Source organism: Grammomys surdaster, unplaced genomic scaffold (assembly GCF_004785775.1).
Source record: "Grammomys surdaster isolate TR1022 unplaced genomic scaffold, NIH_TR_1.0 125982, whole genome shotgun sequence".
NCBI classification, from domain to species: Eukaryota; Metazoa; Chordata; class Mammalia; order Rodentia; family Muridae; genus Grammomys; species Grammomys surdaster.
The window spans coordinates 658,231-681,465 of NW_021620798.1; the positions used below are offsets into that span (position 1 = coordinate 658,231).

General features: G+C 38.8%; 1 protein-coding gene across 1 annotated transcript in view; it reads left to right on the forward strand.

Moving 5' to 3' along the window:
- The first annotated feature begins 1,069 nt into the window (after nucleotides 1–1,069).
- Nucleotides 1,070–23,235, forward strand: part of F9 (coagulation factor IX) — a 29,449-nt gene continuing 7,283 nt past the window's right edge. The window contains exons 1-6 of the mRNA XM_028754140.1: nucleotides 1,070–1,166; nucleotides 4,594–4,757; nucleotides 5,463–5,487; nucleotides 11,064–11,177; nucleotides 16,382–16,510; nucleotides 19,076–19,308. Coding sequence (XP_028609973.1) covers nucleotides 1,079–1,166; nucleotides 4,594–4,757; nucleotides 5,463–5,487; nucleotides 11,064–11,177; nucleotides 16,382–16,510; nucleotides 19,076–19,308 — 753 coding nt within the window. The 5' untranslated portion in view covers nucleotides 1,070–1,078. The remainder of the gene's footprint in view (nucleotides 1,167–4,593; nucleotides 4,758–5,462; nucleotides 5,488–11,063; nucleotides 11,178–16,381; nucleotides 16,511–19,075; nucleotides 19,309–23,235) is intronic.

Consider the following 23,235-nt stretch of genomic DNA (forward strand, 5'->3'; position numbering starts at 1 on the left):
TTGACTACACCCCTCTGGCCTTTAGGTATCTCATTAATATGGAAGTATCAAGAGAAAACACTACACAGGCTGGAGGAGTAGCACAATTAAGCCAGAGGGGTGAGGAGGGTTTTTGGTGGGGTTTGGGAAGACAAGGGATCATTGAACCAATTAATTGTTCCACAGATTGTATAGTTTGAGGGTAATAACATCAGTTTAAAGCAACATTTGATTAATCTAGATGGACATCATGTTTTCTTTACTAACGTGTAACTTCCCCCAAGTTCAGTAGCCATTTGACTTTGGCAAGAGAGTTCATCTGTAGCTGGAAGGTCCAAGTCTGTCCTCTGTAGGACTCAGCGCATGTCTCTGGATCTCAGCGTGTGTCTTAGGAGTCTTCAGTCAGATGAGATGTCTGGAGGAGGGCAGCTTTGTTGTCCCAGCCAGGTCCCAGGAGATGGTGTCGTCTCTAATGGATTTGTGGGAGCAGCACCCAATGACTGGCCTAACTTGAGATTCATCCCATGGGCAAGTACCAATCCCTGACACTATTAATGATACGCTGTTATGTATACTTCAATATATCCATGTGTATAGACACATACACATGTACATATACAGATGTGTTCAGAGACAGGGTCTACATATGTCACTATATTGGCACATGGTATAAGAAGGATTATAAATTCCTGATTACAATGGAGTATATGAAGAATATTTTAAATTTAGTAATTCAGTTATAAACACATATTAAGATATTTCAACATAAAGGACCAAATAAAGAAATTCCCTTGTTATCTTTAAACTCTATATTATTGCTCCGTGATGAAGATAAACTGATTTCCCACAGACAAAGTTTCCTGGCAGCACAAATGTAGCTCTGCCCCAGTGGCAGCAGCCCATGAAACCAGTGTGTACTTTAATGACTTTAATGACGAGCCCTGGCCATTCTCTTCTCTTGACCCATGAAACAACTGGAAATAGCCCAAAGACACACAGACAGAGATGGACAACAATTTCCCAGAAGTAAATCCCATTCAGCTTGTACTTTGGAACAATTGATTAGCCCTGACACTTGCACAATCTCTCAACAAAGGTCATGCAGAACCTGAACACCATCATGGCAGAGTCTCCGGGTCTCATCACCATCTTCCTTCTGGGATATCTACTCAGTACTGAATGTGCAGGTTTGTTTCCTTTTCACGGCTACACTGAATATGCTTCTCTTTTAGAAACAGAAATATTTAGATCTACCTTTATCAAGTAAAGCAAGATTCCATGATGTGACAGAAATAGTTTCTATTGTAGCAGGCAGCATGTCAGCTGGTAACTCTGGCTCTGTGGTAACTTCAGTTTTAATATTGAAAAAAATGAACTAGATTTACAGTGTTTGTGGTGCATTTTTATTTAATAGATACAGTTATTCTGATGATTTGACAATATAATTCCTCTTAAAATTTCTGTGTCCTTGGTTTAAAAAAATGAAAGTTGGAATGTCTTAACAAAGAAATTGCAGAATAAGCAGGAAAACATGTTATTTTATGATTTTAGACTCTCCACCTTGAAATCAAAAGGGAAAACACCAAAGCCACAATGGTTTATTTACATAAAAAGTCTTGAATCTATGTGTTTTCCAATGCTTTAGAACTAGATGGTAAGGCATAGTTATAATGTCTAAAAGTATATACTTATAATTTAATTTCTCAGCTAAAATTGGAAGATTAAGCTTTTGTTACTAAGTTGCTATCTGCCATGAAAGCTTTTCCATAGATAGAAGTAAATCAGCTCATCTGTCATACATGTTTAGAGAACCATAATTCTCAGAGGCCTCCCTAGGGGGTAAAAGTAAGTATACAAATGTCTAGAAAAGGGAGGAGCTTAGTTCATGTAAAATACAACACGTCAGATTTTTGTTTGGTTTCTTTTTTTCTTTCTTTTCTTTTTTTTTTTTTTTGCAACAACAATGAGGTTACTCCCCAGGGAAAGCCATGCATGAAGAACTTATGCATTTAGACAAACAGCCTGCTCACCCCAGCTGCATTTATCACACTTACTAGTCAACCTACTAAAATCAAACAACTGACAGTACCAGGATTAGGGGCACCAACCCTGAGCATCCCCAGAAAACAGGCTGGTCTCCTGGTTCCTACTCCAGACATGATGTCAACTGTGCAATCAGACTGAGAAGCTGAAATGATGGCCTGAGAATGTAAAGGTTAAACTGCACTAGGAAAGTAGGTAGAGATGAAAAGTACATGTTGGGAAACTCATTATGTGGACCATAAAGGTAGGTCATTCAACGTATTGCACCAGATTGACCTATGTGAGAACAAATGATCCAAGCACTCTCTTAGAAAGATCCAAGCACATCTTCTTGGTGAGAGAATCTCAGATGTAAAATGATAGAAAAAAATCACGATTTCAGAGCTGGGGCAATAATGACCCGAGATAATCCTTACAGGGTGTTAAATATATGATCCTCAGACACTACTGAGGATAAAAGCAAAAAGATTTTAGAATCATTTTGGTCAGGGAACCAGGAAATGTCCGTGGCTGGGGGTGGGGGTGGGGGTGGAGGTGGGGACTAAGTATTCATGTAACACTCTCTTCTGTTAAACTGTCCTAGGTTTTAGAATGGAGAGGCCACATGTCCATAACTACTGCCTTATTGTGCCAAATAGGAATTTGGAAATCAAAATTAGTCTGTGAAATGAATTTGGGTTTACAATGTATACAAATCAAAATTGTCTTTCATGCATTCAGGTATTAGTCCATACTGTTATAGTACATGGTACCCGTGACAAGATAGTAGTTACAGACATAAACAGGTTCTGTTCTCTACCTAAAGCATGCTTCATCTGGTTTGAATATTGACTATTAGAAGAAGCAAGGCAAGAAAATGAGGTGGGACAGATCATCCAAAAAGGGTCTGAAGCTAAAGAAAGGGAACAGTAGAAAGCAATGTGGAGGTGTAAGTGTAAGAAGCACAGTCCTCGCTGTTGTACCACTCAGTCTGAAAACACTATAAGGAACTGGTGAGGCTCCAGGCTAGGAGTCCAACCTTAAGTCTCTTGCAATCATCCAATGGAAACAAAACAACTTAATGTGGACAGTAGGAATAGAGAGAGGACTGACAATTTGAGTGGTAATTATAAAATAGTGCTTATATGATTTAATAGCCACATGCATATGAAAAGTTTGGAGAGACATACATGGAGGGTCTAGGGGTTGAAGATAATGATATCAACTCAGTACAGGGTCTATAGTCTGACTTCTGACTGTAAATACAGGCTGATCCTTTATTGTGTAACAAGCAGTCAGGAAATACATGAAGTCAAAAAGTTTCTTTACATGGTTACTACCAATGATGATGATGGTAATTTCCTTGCACAGAGATCAGTAAGAAAGTAAAGACACTTTAAAAGTGTGTAGAAGAGCTGGAGGAGGGAGAAAGCTAAGAATGAGGAGGGAGAGCTAGCATGAGCAACATGGGAAGAAAGTGAGTACCCAGGAGACACAAGTCTCTAATTTATCTCAGAGATCCCATCAACATGATGATGAGGTACATACCCTTACACTACTGTTACATTCATTTTAAATTTTAAAAGATTAATATTCAGACATTGTATGGGTTGTTCATGTTCATGCAGTCAGTAAGAGTTAGCTACATGGGATTCAAGGCATACATACATGTATATACGCTGAGAGAGACAGAGTGACAAAAATACATACAAAGAGGAAGAGACAAGAAGGAAAAGGAAGAGGGCAGAAAACTGAAATCTAAAGATTTCGATTCTCAAAAAAGCAAAAGTGTACTACAGAGTAGGCAGTCATAGCTTTAAAAAAAAATCATGAATTTCAGTGAAATGCTTACATCACTGGCATTCATATGCCAACTAAAGACATCATGGACCTGAAGATAAAGCCAATTATGCCAGATTGTTCCTCGTTATCCCATGATAAGCATTGGAGTCACATTTGCAGCTGGCCTACAGTTGGGATGTTGTTGTTGTTAATATATTTTCACAAAATATTTTAATCATATTCTTTCCCCCTCCCCGAACTTCTCCCAGGTCCTTTTCATCTCTCTACCTATCCAACTTCATTCTCTCCACCTCAACTCTCTCTCCTCTCTCTGCCTCCCTCCCTCTCTCTCCAAACAAAAACAAAATGAAAATCAAACCAAACACAAACAGGTTTCTGTTCTTCTCAGGATATTTGTTGCAAAGCCACTGGGAGACAGCCTAACCAGGGGAATGATGGCTCACCTTGGAAGGATCCTATACTGAGCTATTTTCAAGTGATGACAAAGTGTGAACTTAACTGCTTAGTTGAGAACGTTCTTTTTCATCCAAAGTTAAATACAAACACAACTGAAATGTGATCTTTTATTATTGTCACTCTACGGATTAAAAATAAAATTGAATTTTAATTTCTAAATTTCTATGTGTATACAGTACTGTGAAAAGATCAGAGTTTTTGGCTCTATGCCTCAAAGAGAAATTAACTATGGAATTTCTTGAATCAAAAACAAACCTTTTCTTTAAAAACATATTTAGTTTTCTGAGTGTTTTTTTTTTCCTAAAACTAAAGAGCTGTACTTTTACATTTCAGTTTTCCTTGATCGTGAAAATGCTACCAAAATTCTTAGCCGTCCAAAGAGATATAATTCAGGGAAACTGGAAGAATTTGTTCGAGGAAACCTTGAGAGAGAGTGTATAGAAGAAAGATGTAGTTTTGAAGAAGCACGAGAAGTTTTTGAAAACAATGAAAAAACTGTGAGTATATCCACATCATACCTGAATAACATGTTCCACAGCAAAAGATGCAAAACCTCAATTTTCAAAAGGAGTGTGAGACTAGAGAGATGACTCCATGTTTAGGAGCTCTGGCTGCTATTCCAGAGGACACAGGTTCAAATCCAAGCATCTAGGAAATCCAACACTCTCCTCTGCAGCACACAGCCTAGCCGATAAGGAGAACGCCACACTCAGGATTCTTCTGACAGCAGTTTATTGTTACAGCTCTTTTAGATGGCAGTGAGGCGAGGGACCCCAAGCCCCAAAATCCTGTGGCTTATATAGAGCCTTAGGAGACGTGCCACACACTCATTGGCTCTTATGATATCGCCAAATTAGCATACTGGTTTTCGCGCCTTGCGCAGGCGCACAATCAAGCAAAGCTCCCAAGAAGAAACAGGAAACAGGAAACCGGGGCCATCTTGCAATGGCGAACGCGGCTCCTGACACTCCTCTGACCTCTTTGAGTAGAACATACACATGATGCATGTATACACACAGATAGGACACTCATACCGTAAAACAATTTAAAAAGTATTTTAGATCAATTATTAAAGGAAAGAAACTTGTATTTAAAATCTTAAAATATCAGTTTGTATCATATGTCACAGATATTATAAAAGGAAAGAAATCCACATCAAAATACTTTAAACATTCTCATTAAGCTGTCCTTTTTCCTTACAGAATGAATTTTGGAAGCAGTATGTTGGTAAGCAATTCATTTTATTTCCTAGCTGTTATATGAAACACTTGAGAATTGTACTTTTTTTTCTATATATAAATAGAAGTTGTACAGTCTCAGTTTTAAAAAAAAATTTCAAATGCAAGTAGAAAGCAAAACAATTGCATCTTCAAGCTAAATGAACATTTGTTGTCACTAATGCACTCAGAGGTGATGATTGGCATTGTTGACCATGTTAAATCCTCATGATTGTAATTGTTTCCAAAGCCCTCCATGTCTTGACCTAGCATCTCTTCTTGTTGCCTTTCTGACCACCTCTACTACTGCTGCCCTCATTCCACAAAGGGGCTCCTTGCACGCCCTAGCAGTGTTCCCATGTTAGAGGCATTATCTGGCTATATCTGTGAGCTGACTCTTCCCAGCTTCTTCAAAGCTAAGTTCCTTACCTTGCCCAGGGACTTGTCCAAAATTCCACCAGTTCAATAAGTCCTCCCTTGATGAGGTGTTAATATTCCAACCTGCTCCCTAGTAGCTCTGTCATTTTAGACACTTGTGTCCTGCTCTATTATTTGCATATATGTAATGAAATATCTTTGGCATGAGACCCAACACTAAATGTATGATTTTTTATGTGCATATATGTGTTATATGAATATCTTGATATATTTTGAAACATGTTGTCTGAAGATCCTGTCATACAATCATTTTAATAATTTTGTTTACGAAATAATTTCACAGCATGGCACTTTCCACTTGCAGCACCACATTGGTACCCAGTTTTTGATTTTGGAGTGATTTGAAATTTGAGCTTCCAGATTGAGGATATTCAACCTGTAGCCCTTTTTCAACAGTGTCTTGTTCATTTTCCCACCCTTCTAGAACTCTAGCATCATTTTGGCAGGACTCAGTAGCTTCAACTTCTTGATAGGCTCCTAACACCTACAACACTATCTACAATGGAGGCACTCAGGAAATCTCGGCCCAGTGAACTGACCCAAAGGAAGAAATCCAATACTTGAACAATAACCAATTTTATTATTTATATCATATTTTTGTACATTTTTAAAGTTTGTCCACAAAGACAAATGTCAAAATGTTTGAAAATCCAGAAGTTGGATTTTAAGGGGCGTTTCACAGGCTGACTTCTTTCAGAGTATCTGCTTGGCTAGAACAAATGAACTTACTCTATTCGCTCAGCTCCATCTACTTGAGGTCTGTTCGATTTTCTAGAATTCCATTTCCGGAGAAACTACTAGAAAATCTCATAACTCCCTCTTGTTTCTCCACTTTCCATTTGAAGTTGTAAAAGAGGTTCTCTTTGGCCTTCCTTATTTTTTAAAAGTGAATGCTACCAAGCCCACTTCTGAGTTGACTCACAAATTTCATGCAAACTATTTATACTCAAGTTAAATCTTGGAAGCTTAACACTTGTTTTTAAATGCAAACCAAGGGGTTAGGGAAGAGATAATTCCTGTGCTTTCTATTGCTTTAGTAAACACATAATCCAAAGCCACTCCTAGCGGAAATAGATGATTTGGCTTTCTCTTGCTGCTGGTCACATTGATGGAAGTCAGGGCAGGAACTCAGGGCAGGAAGTAGGAGCAATAAAAGCAAACATGGAGGAATGCTCCTTACTGGCTTGCTGGGCTATCTTCTTTACACAACCTAAGAGTGGCTTGGCCCTCACACTGCAATCACTAATGAGGAAAAATGTTTTAAAGGCCAATTGATGGAGGCATCTTCTCAATTGAGGTTCTTTCTTCCACGATGACACTGGCTTATGTCAAGTTCACAAACAAATAACAAAAACTGTTCAGCCAACATAGATGGAAAACCTTACTTTAATCCTCATAAGCCAGCGTTTTTGTTGTTTGTGTGTATTTGGTATATACAGTTTCAGGACTAACCACTTTGTATTAGAGAAACAATTGGCAGGCTGATACTTAGAGAGGTAATTCTCTCTCTCTCTCTCTCTCTCTCTCTCTCTCTCTCTCTCGCTCTCGCTCTCGCTCTCGCTCTCTCTCTCTCTCTCCCTCCCTCCCTCCCTCCTCTATCACTCCTTCCCTCCCGCCTTCCATTCCTCCCTCCTCCCTTCCTCCCTCTCTTAGCAGTTGCCTATAATTGTTTTTCTAGGGGTGAGACTTTTTTTTCCTTTCTACATTAACATGTCCATTGACACTGTCACCATTCAGATTTTGCTTGTACAGCCATTTCTAGGAAAGACTGTTTCACAGCTTCCTAAAAAGACTTCCTGGTGTTCCAACTCTTATAATCTTTCTGTTTCCTCTTCTGTGATGCTCACTAAGCCATACATGCAAGAACTGTGATACAAATCTATTTACTAGAAGTAGGCCCCCTGATCATTGATCTTTCCATTGTGTCCAGTTGTGGCTCTCTGGGATGGTCTCCATTTGCTGTACAGAGAAGCTTATTTTGATGAGGTATGGTAGCTACACTTAGCTGTGGATATGAGGAGAAAATTTAGAAGGTAGTTAGGGATTATGCTGGTCTAGCAAAGTGACAGTAGTAGGATCTCTTCTAAGAGCCATGACCTCACTAACCCCGAAACCATATAGACACAAAGAACAAAAAGTGGCCCAGCAGGCTGTAGTTAAATATTTTTGCATGTATGTTTATGTAACAATAATAATCAAAGAAAAATGAATTATCAGTTTGAATGTGGGGAGTATGGAAGGGGTTTGAGGAAAGGGTTTGAGAAGGTTTGGAGGATACAAGGGAAAGGGGGAAAGTGTTGGAATTATATTTTAATTAAAAGGTAGTAAAAAATAATAAAAATAAAATAAATGCCAAAAATAAAAGCTAGGTCTGAGTGGTCCTTGCCTATACTCCCTGCACTGAGAAGGAGGTGACAGAAAATGCTCTGAGGCTTGCTTCCAAGCCGGTTTAGCCTAATCAATTTTCTCCAAGTTCTCTGAGAGAAACACAATGCAATGGCTTTTCCTCCCATTCAAAAAAACAGTGTAAGAAGTGAAAAAACACACCGAGAATTGACTTATACATACACATATATTTATGTACATATATACATACGTAAATACACACACACTGGGAGAGAAAGAGAGAGAGAGAGAGAGAGAGAGAGAGAGAGAGAGAGAGAGAGAGAGAAGAAATCAGTGCTACAGTTAGACTCATGGTCCCTTCACACTGCCCATCCTACACACACTCCAGCCCCAGCCCCAGCCCCAGCCCCAACCCCAGCCCCCAGCCCCAGCCTCAGCCCCCAGCCCCTGCCCACGAAGCGTACTTTGAAGTTTGGCAATGGCTTTCCAGGTCATCGAAGTGCAATATTTACTATACCTTGATTACAAATACCCATGAGACGTCAAGGACATACTACTGTCATTACTCTTTTCAGTACAAAAACTTAAACAACACAAGTAAGAACAAAAAAGCAACAACATCCATACTTGTTTTCACATGTAGTTAAGATTCCTACCTGTCACAGAATTAGCCTGTACTAATCAGAAACTGCTTGGGCCCAGGCTCCCCACTGCTATGTCTGTCTGAACAATGAATACAGTTCACAAAAGCAATTTATAAAATACCTATCCCATTCAACCCTCACAGTAGTTCCATTATGAATTCTGTTTCACAGAGAAGGAAACAGGCTTAGAGGGAGTAAGAGCTTTGCCTTGGATCACCCAGCTGGGAAACCACAAGACCTAGAAAGGAACCCAACTTCTCTTTGAACCAATGCTTTCTTTCACTATAACATCTTATGATCTTGAAATCTGAATGTTGTTGGTTGTTGTTGTTCTCCTCCTCCTCCTTCTTTATAAGGGTTTCTTTATTTTCATTTTATGTGTATAAGCATGTCATCTGAATAAGTGTCTGGATACCACATATGTGACTGGTAACTATGGAAACAAGAAAAGTGGTATCAGATTCCCTGAAACTGTAGTTATGGACTGCAATAAACAACCACGTTGGTACTGGGAACTGAACCCAGGTACTCTATAAGAGCAGCAAGCGCTCTTAACCACTGAATCATCTCTCCAGCTTCAGAACCTAGTAATCTTAAAAGAGAATCTCACATGGCAGGGTCTTGTCTCCTGTTGTCTTTGACCCCTACTAACTATGGCTTTCTCCTGGCCTACAGTACACACAGCAAAGGAACACTAAATTCAAAAGAAAATGACACTCATTTTGAAGATATGTCTCAGCAAATGAGTTCCCTGTGTGGCTGGCTGCAAGCCCAGACCCTTTCAGTAAAACACCCTAAATAATTCAGATTCATTGGTCTATAATATAAAGCGCAAATGTAGCTCGTTTTTAGACTGGTCTTGAACATCAATAATAATAAACCAGAGATAATGTATTTTGTTTTCATAGAATTGGAACAAATTGCAGTATCTGTGCAAAAGCACATTGGATCAAGGGGCAGAGAGGGCAAGGTCTAATTTTTACAGCAATCCAATTTTCCAGAGAGTTTATTTCTGAAAAAGGATACTAGTCCCATAGTCAACAGACCATAGACACATGCTTCCATCAGAGAATAGTGAACGTGGTCATCTACACAATAAATGTCAAGGGGTTTGGCTATAAAGTATGACTAATTAGAAATTTCTCTTTGATTCTTCCCATGTTTCTCTCCTTCATACCATTTCATCTGGTAGTTTTCTTTCTCATATGAGGAGTCTTACAGACATAGAGTTTTTCTATAGCTCAAAATACGTACCCTCTCCTTCTGGCTGGGTTCATCCTATCCCTTGATGCTTTCTTAGTAGCTGGACACCAAGAAACCAGACCTAAAGGTTTCCTTCTGTACCTGAGTCTTCTCCACTTGCCTATTCCTTCTTCCTGTTTTTATTTTTGTTTATTTGTTTGTTTTTTGTTTGTTCTAGTATCAGCATTTTCAAAGGCTCTGTAAATGTAGAAACTTTGGAAAACACAGAATGCAAACCGGAAATGTATTTCTAAAGTTCCCCCAATAGTACCTTTAAGCTTCTGATGATACACTGAGCATGGTTGCCTACTTGGAACCTAACTGGTATGCAAAAAATGGTCATCTTTAAGTTTCTGGCAACTTTACTGTTGTCACAGCCCTTTACTTCATATGACAGAGAAACATTAAAAGGCAATGCAAGGAAGTAGATATATTTGCCATGTGCCTGGGCAACCAGTCCATGAGTGGAAACACTTTACTGTCTAACACAGCTTGTTGTGCAAGACCTGCAATAAGATGTCCTCATATGAAATATATATAGTATTTGTTGAAGTGGTTCAATTTAATTATAGTTAACTTGTTCCCATTACATGAAGAGACTCTGACATTCTTTCTCATTGTATGCTGATATAGTATTTCCATACAAACAAATTTCCCCGTCCTTCCTTGGGTTATATAGACTGTGCATGCCTCCCTCTGTGAAATTTCCAAGGATGGCATTAGCCTGAAAACCTTTGCTGCAGTGACTTTTAGAAACTTGGATAAAACCAGGTACATCGCCGATATGCAGGTAGCTTGCAGCTCAGTAGTTCTCTGATACTAGAATCAGAATCCTACCCTCATAAATCTGTTCAGAGGAGGACTGGGCATGTTAAGCAGCTCATCTGATAATTCAGTTTCTTAACCTGTCTTAAAGATGGAGATCAGTGCGAATCAAATCCTTGTTTAAATGGTGGAATATGCAAGGATGATATTAATTCCTATGAATGTTGGTGCCGAGTTGGATTTGAAGGAAGGAACTGTGAATTAGGTAAGTAACCTTTTATTTATTCATGGTTCAAAGTTTCCTTTTTAAACCAGATGAAATAAAAAATTTAAATATTTATATACCCCACAATTCTCTTAAAACACATTTACTATGCTTATAAACATTTACTTTCTCTATAGTCACTTTCTAGGATATGAATTCGGGGTAGGATTTAGAGGTAATGTTCCATTCCTTTTCTGTACTAATCCTTAATCTGTCCTCAGGACCATTATTAGCCCCATTTTATGAAGAAGACTTCAGCTCAAATATCAAACAAAGAAATAGTTGAGCCAGGAAGTGAACTTCTTATACTGTACTCAAAACTCTGAGAAAACTGCACCCATAAAAAGATTTGAACTCATGACTGAGTCGCTGTGGATTTAGATAAAGGAAGTGGATAGCCTATAGGGTTAGACAGACCTCCTATGACATAAGAACCCTTCCAGATGAGCAAAGCCTTTTATAAGTTAAATGTGTTTTAAAACTCAGAGGTTGTTCCTTGATTCATTGTACTGATCATATCAAAGAGTAACAGAAGAAAAAATTATCTTGCAAATGTACGATTTTTGTTTACCTTCCTGGAATATTTCTTTTTTGTGATTTTGGTCATTTGAGCAGTAAACCCCAAAATCCTTTATCCCCTTGGTTACTGCCTCTGGATGCAGTCTTGATGACATTGTAGTTGAGAGAAAAACATGGGGCCAAGAAAAGATGCTGCACTCTGAAATTCTGGGAGGATAGACGTGCAATCTGAGGGAAAGAATCTCACACCACAGGCTACATGGCTAAGGATAAAGAGTAGAGAAGTAGCAGGACACTATTAAGGCAATATATCCATCACTCTGACACATGAACAAGGCATAAAATGAAATGAAAGGCAGCAGCTGCACAGGTCCTATTGAGAAAGAGGATGAAAGTCCCTGTAATATTGTTCAGTGCCCAGGGGAAGTTCATTGATCATCTTCCTTTGAGATCTAAAAGATCTCAGAATAAAAAGAAAAATTGAAAGGACAAAGAAATCTAAAGAAGAAAAAGAAGAAGAAGAAGGAGGAGGAGGAGCAGGAGGAGGAGGAGGAGGAACGTAAGTGGGTGAGCTAGCATACTCAGGCTGGACTTACATTTGTTTAGGATTTCTGGTGTGGCGATAAACTGCTGCTTGAGTTCCCACTCCTGGGGGTGTGTTAATTGGTTTAACATCTCTAACATGCCATTTGGTCTGAAAAATTATAATTTCAAATTCCAAATCAGGGAAATTCAGTCCTCATATTCGAGATACATACAGGAGTGCTTTCAAGAGTTACTGTGAAACCATTGAAGTGAAGGGCATGAATATCTCAGTCTTTGCTGTAAGTGTAAGTCACAGTGTAGTAGATGCTAATTGTGAACATAAAGGTTGGGCTGGAGAAATGGCTCAGCAATTAAGAGCATTGGCTGCTCTTCCAGAGGACCTGGGTTCAACTCTTAAAAGCTACATGGTGGCTCACAACTCTCTGTAACTACAGTGCCAGGGGATCTAAAGCTCTCTTTTGACATCTGCAGGCACCAAACATAAGCATGGTGCACAAATTTACATGCAAGTAAAAAAATGCATGTGAAAATATAATAATAAAATACATTTTAATTTATAAAATTAAAAAAACATAAATCTCTACCTAGTTCAATGTTTATTTAGTTTCATTTTATGTTTATTCAGTTTCATTTTATGTTTAAAGATGTTTCCTATCCATCTGTGTACCCTGTGCATGCAATGCCGACAGAGGCCAGAAGATGGCCTGGGATCCCCTGGAACTGGAGTAAAAATTGGCTGTGAGCCTCCTTGTGGGCTTTGAGAACTGAACTTGGTTCATCTGAAAAAGTAGCAAATGCTCTTAACCAATGAGCCAGTTCTCCATCTCTCTATCTTGTTTTAAAAGGTAATTTAAAAGAAGGAAGAGAACACCATCAAGGAATGTGAACACAGGCTTAGAGTTCTATAATAGGATGCACTGTGATTGGGGAGGTTATGGTCCACAGAGAAAAGTCTGAAATTGGCGACATCTCAATACTCCTTGGTTCCCACATTTCTGTTTGGTCAGGGCTCTAGCTGTACTGCAGCTGCCACCACGCTTAGCCTCTAGGGCATATTGATCAGATCCAACCAATTTGAGAAAGGGTTTTAAAAAAAAATCTTTTCAACTCAGCTGATTCAGAAACAAAATGGGAATTCTATCAGAATACCCTTTATCTCAGATACTAGAGGAGAGCAACAAAAAAAAAAAAGCATAGACAAATTCCCATTTAAGCTTCTTGCCTCCAGCTGAACTAAACACAAATCTGAAAACTCACAAGGCACCAGAGTGTAGAGGAATGTGGGCCCGTGCCTTACCTTGTCTTAGAAAAAAAAAAAAAAAAACGATTTCCACTATTTCGACCCTTTCCTTTCCTTTCCTTTCCTTTCCTTTCCTTTTCCCCTGTCCATTAGACAGGCTCTTAGTTGCAGGAGTAAGGAGCAAATATTTGTGGCATGCTTTCTAGTTAGGAAACAAAGAATTAACTAGCTACTGGGTTCCTTTGGTTAGAATAAATATCTTTGAATTTCCTCTGCCACAGAAGAAATCCAAATGTCTAATGGGCAGATCAAGGTCTGCAAGAATCTAGTCATCCTTCCCTCCTGAAGTATGCAGAAAAACAAAGTGGAAAGAAAAAAAATTACAAAGAATGTTCTCTGAGGGTCTTTTGTTGTTTGTTTGCTTGTTTGTTATTTTGGTTTTTTAGTACACTACAGACCCAACTATCTCATTTAATATGTATTTTGGGGTTGGGAAAAATGTTGAGGTTAGATGGATAAAATGTTTTCTGGAAAACTTGTTAAACAAAACAAACTTTTGTTAAGGCTCTGGTGAGCAACCCTCTATCAGGAAGAGAAAGAAAACACATGCTTTAAAAGGTTCATCAATGAATATTCTAGGTACCAAGTTCAGCCTTGGGACTAAGGAAAACCTGTCCCCAACCTAGCGTGTGGCATCTAAGTGCTGGATAATTGATTGAGTTCAGTTCTGTTTCTCAGGTCCTGCTCTATTGACCTGTCCCCTGGAATTTCTTGTGCTATAATTCTATTTCTAGAATCCCGAACCTTTTGACTGCAGGCAAAAGCATGCTGATGTTACAGCAATACATCCATCCCACCACATGCACCAAACAAGTCAAAGATCAAGAGTAGCAGCAACATGCTGGGCCAGAAAGGGCAATAGCACGCAGGAAAAAGATTGAGAGGTCTGGTTGCTTAACCAAGGACACAGAAGCAGAATAAAAAAAATCACATCAAGTTTATTCATTCTCTTTGTACCAGCTCTAGTCAAAACTATTCTGTTCTCCCCACTCACCTCTGTTAACTTATCACAAGTTCATACTGATGGAACATTTTCTACGGGTAATATTTGATTTGGCTGAACACTTTAGTTTTGCTTTGTAGCAACAATATAATAGCCAGGAACAAAAAAATGAACCAGAGATGTTATCACCACTCACAAGGAGAAAGAGCTTCAAAACTAAGGAAACTGCAAAAGACCAGATTGTAACGGCCCATTCTGCTGCTCCGGTCTGTGGGTCAGAGTCTAGCAAGAGAGAGAGTGGGGACAGAGATGCGAAGAATGGAGACGAGACAGAGTCTGATCTGAAGACGGGACAGAGTCTGCTCTGGAGACAGAGTCTCCTGCTTTCTCTCCTCAAGTCTCTCCTTTTATATCTCTCCTCAAGTCTCACCTTTAATCTCTCCTTGAGTCTCGCCTCGAGTCTCTCCTTGAATCTCTCAAGTGCTGGGATTAAAGGTGTGTGCCACCACTACCTGGCCTTGATTGAAAGGAAATCATGGGTATATCAAGATAATTATCAGAGCGTGCTCAGCTGTTGTAGGCTGTTGAAAACAAGTCTCTTGTCAGGGTATATGGCTCAAGATGGCTGCAAAGATGATAGCCGCTTTCTACTCAGAGTCGGCTCCCAACGCCAGATGCCATCTTTTTTATCATAAAGTTAGTGGACTAATGGTAGCAAAAACAAAATCTCATGTCAGTTCCTTTATTCCCTTCCCCTGATAATAGTTTATTTCCCTCCCCCATTTATTAGACTATGCAATTAAAATAAATAAACATACAGAAAAGATTTTGTATATGAAGGTAGTAAAAATATCAATTATATTTATACCATAATAAACAGAAAATACATTTTGGAACAGTGTAAGAATTGAATGCTTAGCAATAAAAGAAAGATGTACAAGTACTCTACACATACTCTGGCTTCTTTAGCTACACACAAAGACACAAACACACATACATATTTTTAACAAATAGTAGAATAGGTGGATGCAAATGTATCAATACAATGGACTACTACACAGCAATCTAAATGAACTATTGGTTTACAAAACTGCATAGATGAATCCCACAAATAAATTGCTAAAACAGAAGAAGGTATGTGCTGTTTATTGAAGCACAGGTAATAACTTTTGTAAAGGAGGAAGGGTAGACTGGTTGGAAGGAAACATTATAGGACTTGGGCAGTTGACTGTGACGGATTTCAACAGGTGTACTTACTTTTTAAAACTTCACACAAAAGTTTTACTGATTTTCCTGGATTTTTGTTTTACTTTAAAAAATATGTTTCTCAGATGGCTATAAGCTAATGTAAACAGCCAGCCTTTGTGGAAATTTACAAGCCTGAGAAGTCATAGACCTTGTAAATAGGTAGCCTGGGCAGACAATACCAACTTAGATAAGGACAAGCGAGTCATAGGCAGAGTCATAGTGAATTGTCCCCGAACCTTCACCCAGCCGATACCCAGCTCTGAAAGATATCTGTATTCCTCCTGAACACCCACACTCCAGTGTCATTCCCTTCCCCATATCCTGCCTTTCTGTGTTTATAACCCCTGTGTGAATGAATTACAATTTGAGAAAAAATAAATTATAAAAAAATATGTTTCTAATCATAGTTCATGGTTTAGTTAAAGTACACTATCCAAATATTTAGTTGTACACATCAAAATATTGCTGACACCATCATCGTGCCTTACTGAGAATCTTATTTTACCTCATTTTTCTTTTATTAGCTCTAGGCTCCCAGATTGTTCCAACTTCTGTTTAATGCATTCATGAGCCAATAGTTCCATGTACTTTTCTTGAAGTGTATGTCAGATGAGCCATTATGTTTTTCTTTTCTTTTCTTTCTTTTAGATGCAACGTGTAACATTAAAAATGGCAGGTGCAAGCAGTTTTGTAAAAATAATCCTGATAACAAGGTAATTTGTTCCTGCACTGAGGGATACCAACTTGCAGAAGACCAGAAGTCCTGTGAGCCAGCAGGTCAAAATCTAAATAAGTTCTTAAAAGAAAATTTGCATTTGAATCTTTAGCATATAAACTATACTATTTTAGGCTTTTTAAAAAGGATTTATTTATTTTCATTTTCTGAGTGTCTTGACTGCATGTATTTTTTTATGCTATGCATGTGCAATGCTTGTGGAAGTAAAAAGATGGTATCAGATCCCCTCAAACTGGAGTCTCAGAAGTTTAGTGAGCTAATATGTAGTGCTCACTAATCCAGCATAACTCCAGTTACAACCCAGGTTCAGATCTTCTGCCCCTAAATTACCTTGTTTCAGTACTTGCAGGCATCAACTCCCTTTTGTAATTAAACAAAAGATTAGTATCTTCAAATAAACAAATTAACGTTCCAAATGCCACCATCATCTCATAATTTAATAATTATGTACAGCCTGAATTCTTTTCTGAGTCCATGTTTTTCCCCTCTGATTTCTATATTACAAAGAAATGGATTTCTTTGATCTCTATGTGCAATATTTGAGATTCAGCACATCAAATCAATAATACATTACCATACCATAGAAGACATATAAATACTTGCCTGACTGATAAGTTTCTAGTTAAAAAAAAAAAAGATGCTAAATGTTAAGGATGACTGTTGGAGCCTAACTACTTCAGTCTATGAAAATCACTTCCTGACTTGACTTGTGTCAAAAAACTAAACTTCTATACTTACTATCAGACTAGATCCAGTCACTGTTTGCACTTTCCTAGGCTGATCTGCGTAGTCTTTACAGTAAAGGGAAAGGCAATTCTTCACAGCTGTGTGAGCATGCCACCATGTTGACACCTGACTACTGTATTTAGAACATCTCCACACTCATTGCTTACCTCTGAAACCACAGTTTTGATTCACAGAGAGGGAGACAAGCTTTGTAAGAGTAACAGAAGGAAAATAAAGCATGTAGTATACAAGCCTGAGGACCTGAGTTCAGATACACAGTATATAAAAGCCAGGCAGTGTGAGCCCAGCACTGAAGGGGACAGGAAAGATAGGACCAACCAGAAATGGTGAGTTCCAGGTTCAGTGAGAGATCCAGTCTCAAAGAAGTAATTTGGAGAGCAGAGAAATAAGGGAAGATGTTTGATGTTAACCCCTGGCACATGCAAGCATGGGCACTCATTCCAGCACATACATGTGCCCTCACCCATATAGCATACTTACAAATAAAATACACGCACACTTTTAAAGCAAGCCAGATATAGTTTCTCTTACATTTCCAAAACCAGATCTTTTATTAAATTGGTACATTAAATTGTGAACCATTCTCCTGTAACTGTAGGTTTGATACCTATCTCAGCAATGTACCGGGCAGAGGAAATTAAAGAAAGGGCCAGAATACAAAAGTATGTCTGCTACAAACAAAATGAAGAGTCTCTGATGCTTCACCTTCTGCTGCTTCTTCACATGCACTGATTTACCCGTTCCTTGCCTTAGAAGTGTGTATGTGTTTGTCTATGTGTGTTTATGTGGGGGGGGGGCATGCATACTTAACATTTAAAAAGCTAATTTCTCATGAAGGCAGCTGGCACAGAAGCTTAGTCCTTATAAGCTCTTCTATGTTCTAAGAGAGGAAAAAAATTGAAAAGCACCTCCAACTATTAAGAGTTCTATTTAAATGTAGCCTTAGCTTTAGCAGAGTAACTAGGCCAACCCTAAAATAAGCTGTTCTGCCTTTTGAAAGGCAATGGTCCCTTTTTTCAAGCCATTGTTGATCGTGTGTATTTATGCATAAGTATTTTGAACTAATTTCCTATTTTTCAACCACAAGCTGCCTTCATGATACTTAGCCACGGCTGGTTGCTATAGAAATGTCTGGTACATGGAAGATATCTAAGAGGAGAGCAAAACATGAAAATGAAGTGTGAGGTGACTTTGGCTACAAATTTCCATTTTAGTGGTCCCCAGTGTATCAGTAGATAATTTGTTGGGAAATAAATCAAATGGAGCAGGATAGGGGGAAGACGTGGTTAGATCCAAGTAAATATGGACTTGGAAAGCATATTAGTAACTTATTTGGTAAATTTTAGACAAATATGCAATTGAATCACAAAGATCTCCCTTCAAATACTCCATGTTGGAATCTCTAGTGCATAAATAGTCTACAAAAGACCCTGTTAATAGCAAGTAGTGGGAGCCCTTTATCTTCTCCTGAAAGGAAAGTTCCACAGCATCCCTTCTTCATCTCCATCCTGGGGAAGGGAACTTTGAAGACTTTAATTAAGAAACTAGAGAGAAAGTAATTAGATTTTTTTTAAAAAAATAGTCTAATAAATTTGATTTCGGCACACCTATTTTATTTCTCTGAAGATGATGGATTTCATGTTTCCCATGGAAGCTTTGAAAACTTTACATGAAAATACTACAGTCAGCCTTTTAGTTTGAATATATATATATATATATATATATATATATATATATATATATATATATATATCGACAGACCCAAAGTGACAGTAATGAATGAGGCTCATTCTCATTGTAATTCATTTCTATACGCCACTGTGAAATTTCAGAATATTCTATTTTTTCTATTTTTGTAGTCCCATTTCCATGTGGAAGAGTTTCTGTTTCATACAATTCTAAAAAGATCACCCGTGCTGAGACTGTTTTTTCTAATATGGAATATGGAAATTCTACTGAAGCTGAATTCATTCTGGATGACATCACTGACGGTGCCATTCTTGATAACGTCACTGAAAACAGTGAATCACTTAATGACTTCACTCGAATTGTTGGAGGAGAAAATGCGAAACCAGGTCAAATCCCCTGGCAGGTACTCTATATTGATCATGCATCTAAAGGCAGAATACAGGCCAGCTGAGGAACAGGGCTAGGATATTAGAAAGACCTGTGGGCATTGTGAGAAGTATTTAGGTAAATTGCATCACTCAGCAAAATTAAAAACCCTTACCGGTAAGCATATGGTGAAAGACAAGTCCAGTGGCAGCTACCAGGCAATGGTCAAAAGAATTTGGCATTAAACAAATAGCACAGTAAAATTCCAAACAAACAAGTTGGAACAAACAATAGGCATGTCCATAAATGAGTTCTCTCTCTCTCTCTCACACACACACACACACACACACACACACACACACACACTGGGACTCACTGTACACCCTCAGCCCCTAGGAAAACCAGTAAGTCAGATGGTCTCAAGGCACAGACTAACTGATGGGGATACAGAAAAGGACTCCTGTGGAAAGGATTAAGGCAAACACCAGTTTCTTAGAATAAGTACACGATCTACTGCCACAGTTCTACAAGTCCGGCAGTCTCTCCACATCACTAGGAATTTATTAGGTACACAGTCTCACACTCCACCTCAATCTCCCTGGATTTGAACCACTATGGAGAGAGAGCCCCAGCAATCTGGGTTCCAAGAAGCCCTCCATCATTGTGTAGTTTGAAAACCCACTATGATAAAGGAAACACACAGAAAGCAGCCTCCAAAATGCCAAATAATGGAGTCAATCTACATAGTCCTCCAAGTGTGTTCATCACAGAAACACCATATACAGTTTACCTGTGCATATTGTTTTTATCTAACTAAGAGTTAGATTAGGAGCAAAACCCAGGCCTTAACTATATATTTAACCAAAGCCCAAGTGGTTCCATCTGTGAGGAAGCTCGATGAAAGGAGCCAGTCCAGACCTTGCATAAAATTGGGTGGTCCAATAAAGCAATCAGCACATGCAGCTACTTTACTTAACTGGTTAAAAACATTAAAAAAGTTTTCAGTTCCTTTGTCACCTTTGCCACACTTCCAGTGACTAATGGCCACATATAGTTGGTCACTATTTTACAGGACAAGGCAGGTATTAAAAGAAATTTTCCATCATAACATGTGTTTCTGTTAGATAGTACATATCGTGGTTTAGTCTAGCTTAAAACTCCTTGGGTTCATAATTATAAGTTAGTAGTGATTTCAGTGATTCTTCACACTAAAATATTTTCTCTAATGAAGTATGAACTTCTGATAGCTTAGATGACACTGCAATCATCAAATTAGCTACAATTTAAGGAGGTCAGGTAGATGAGTGCATCTAAATTTCACATTTAACACCACGAGAAATTTCTGAAACTGGCTATGTATCCTAGCTACATGTCTATCAAGAATTCTTTGAAATGTCTGCTACTCTACCATTTTATAATATACTAGATGACAGATATCAAACATTTATTTGGGGATACAGGAAAGTCATATAGACACTAAACACGTGGGCAATAAAATACACTGTGTCTACATTTATATAATGTCTAACCCTCCCTACGGGCACCTTACGAGAGCTCCTTCCCTTATCTCCCATCTTCATTTCCTTTGCTCTCCAGATCTTTATTGTTCTTCACTATTCTTGGTCAAACTAACCCTCTCCAGTGACCTTTCTTTAAACAATCTCCTTGAGTAATGTTTTCATTCTATTTGACATCAGCGTAGCTAATTCTAATTTTGTTTTTTTATTCTCATTCCTTATATCCTGAACTTATATGTGCAAGGTGATTTGCATTAGTTATCTTTCTGTTGCTGTGACAAAGCACCATGACAAAAGGTAACTTAAGGAAGGGGGAACATACTTTGGCTTGTGATTCCAAAGGGACAAGGTTCTATCACAGTGGGGAGGCATGGCAGCAGGAGTTCGAAGCTGAGAGATCATATCTTGAACCACAGACACAGAGCCAGAAAACAGGAAGTAGAGTGAGGCAAGGAAATCTCAAAGCACACCCTCCAGCAAGGCTGCCCCAGCTCCCTAAACAGCACCAAAAGCTGGGAACCAAATGCCTGAGCTTGTGGAGAAGATGTCTTTCATTTCAACCACCTCAGTGGCCCTAATTCCCCAACACCACCAAATTCTATAACTGTGATCCTCCATTCATAAAGCAATTTTGTCCAGAGACTTGTTGACTAAAAATATTATTTCTTCTTAAAATAAAGGAGAATGGTTTTAATCCCAAGATGCTTACATTGTGGTCTTAGCATTGCCCCTCATTAAATAAAATAGGAAAAAAAACAGTTAAACCAGAACTAAAATGGGGGGCACAGTCTCAGTTTAGTCACACAATCTGTATTTTTCACCCACTCTCCTTAGAGCAGATGCTTAGCAGATACCTATGGAGATATTTTCTTAAAGGAATTTTAGTAAATCTGGGAGAGACTACTAGATGGTGGCTGCATCACTTCAACTCTTTTCAGGTCCTGCCTCACTGCAGTCTTATTGTTATTGGACCTGTTGCCTTTTGCTATCAAACCTAAGTAAGATAAAAAGGCTCACTGACAAATGCATGTGCATGCACACATTTAGTCCCCATTTCATTCATATGAATTAAGATTCCTTGCAGCAGTAATCTTCCTGACTGCTTCTACCTGTAAGTCCACAAAAGAGACAGGTATCTTCCCCTGCCCACTCACCCCAAAATCCCTACACACACACACAAGATGAAAACAACTCATCTAAAGCTTGTGTGTGCGTCCATGTATGTATATACACATGCCCACAAGTGTGCACACAGTTGTGTGGTGCTATCACTTGAACCCTGGGCCATACTCATGCTGGGCAAGCAGTATTCTACCGCTAAAATATATAGCCAAGCTTTCTTCTTTTCCAGAGTGGCACTAAGCTATTTCTTGGTTTGAAAGAGAGAATATGACACACGCGCACGCGCACACACATACACAGAGAGAGAGAGAGAGAGACAAAGACAGAGACAGAGAGAGACAGAGAGAGAGACAGAGAGAGACAGAGACAGAGACAGAGAGAACAGAGAGAGAGACAGAGAGAGACAGAGAGAGACAGAGAGAGGCAGAGACAGAGAGAGACAGAGAGAGGCAGAGACAGAGAGAGACAGAGAGACAGACAGAGAGGCTGTCAGTTCCACATATTTTCCTTCCTAGCCAATGAAAGAGCTTTCCACACCAACTTCTGCACAGTTCCTCAGGAAAGACTACTGACTTTTAAAGATAGAGGATTAAAAGGCAGGTTTACAAAAGCCACCTTTAGACAAAGGATGAACGGGAAGAGAAAGTAAGCCTCCTCTCTCTTGTGAGATGATCTACCACATGGCTACTCTGTTACATGAGAGTACTACTTTTTTAAATTATTTTATTTATTTATTCTGCGTGTAGAAATATTTTGCCTGAATGTATGTCTGTGTACTACATCTGTGCCTAGTTCCCAGGGACATCCAGATCCCCTAGAGCTGGAGTTTCAGATTGTTGTGAGCCAAGATGTAGATGCTGGAAAGAAAACCTCTCCTCTACAAGAGCAACAGAGCCAATCTCTCCAGAATTACTAGATTTAATTACAGACAAGACTGCACCCATCTGCTGTGGCCAACGCATTGCGAGAGACTGAGAGCCAGTGCTTTCAATGACCACCATATTAAATCTCTGGTTTTGAAATATGAAACACCATTTGCAACTGTCACCTAGAAAAGTGTCTCAAGTTGCTGATGGTTTTTTTCTAAAGACCTTTCCATTCAGAATTGATTCTTTTGTTAGGGAAGGCAGTTGTAGTCAGAAACAAAGTGAGCACTCAAGAGTGAAGAAATCCCACAAAGAACAAAGAATTTACTTTCATCAGGAATCACCAACAGTTTGAATGAATTAGACATGTTTAGTCTGTTAAAGGGTTTTGGTGGTGCTGGTGGTATTTCAGTAATAGAATGTTTGACTAACATGAGTGTGACCTTCGGTTAAAGTCTC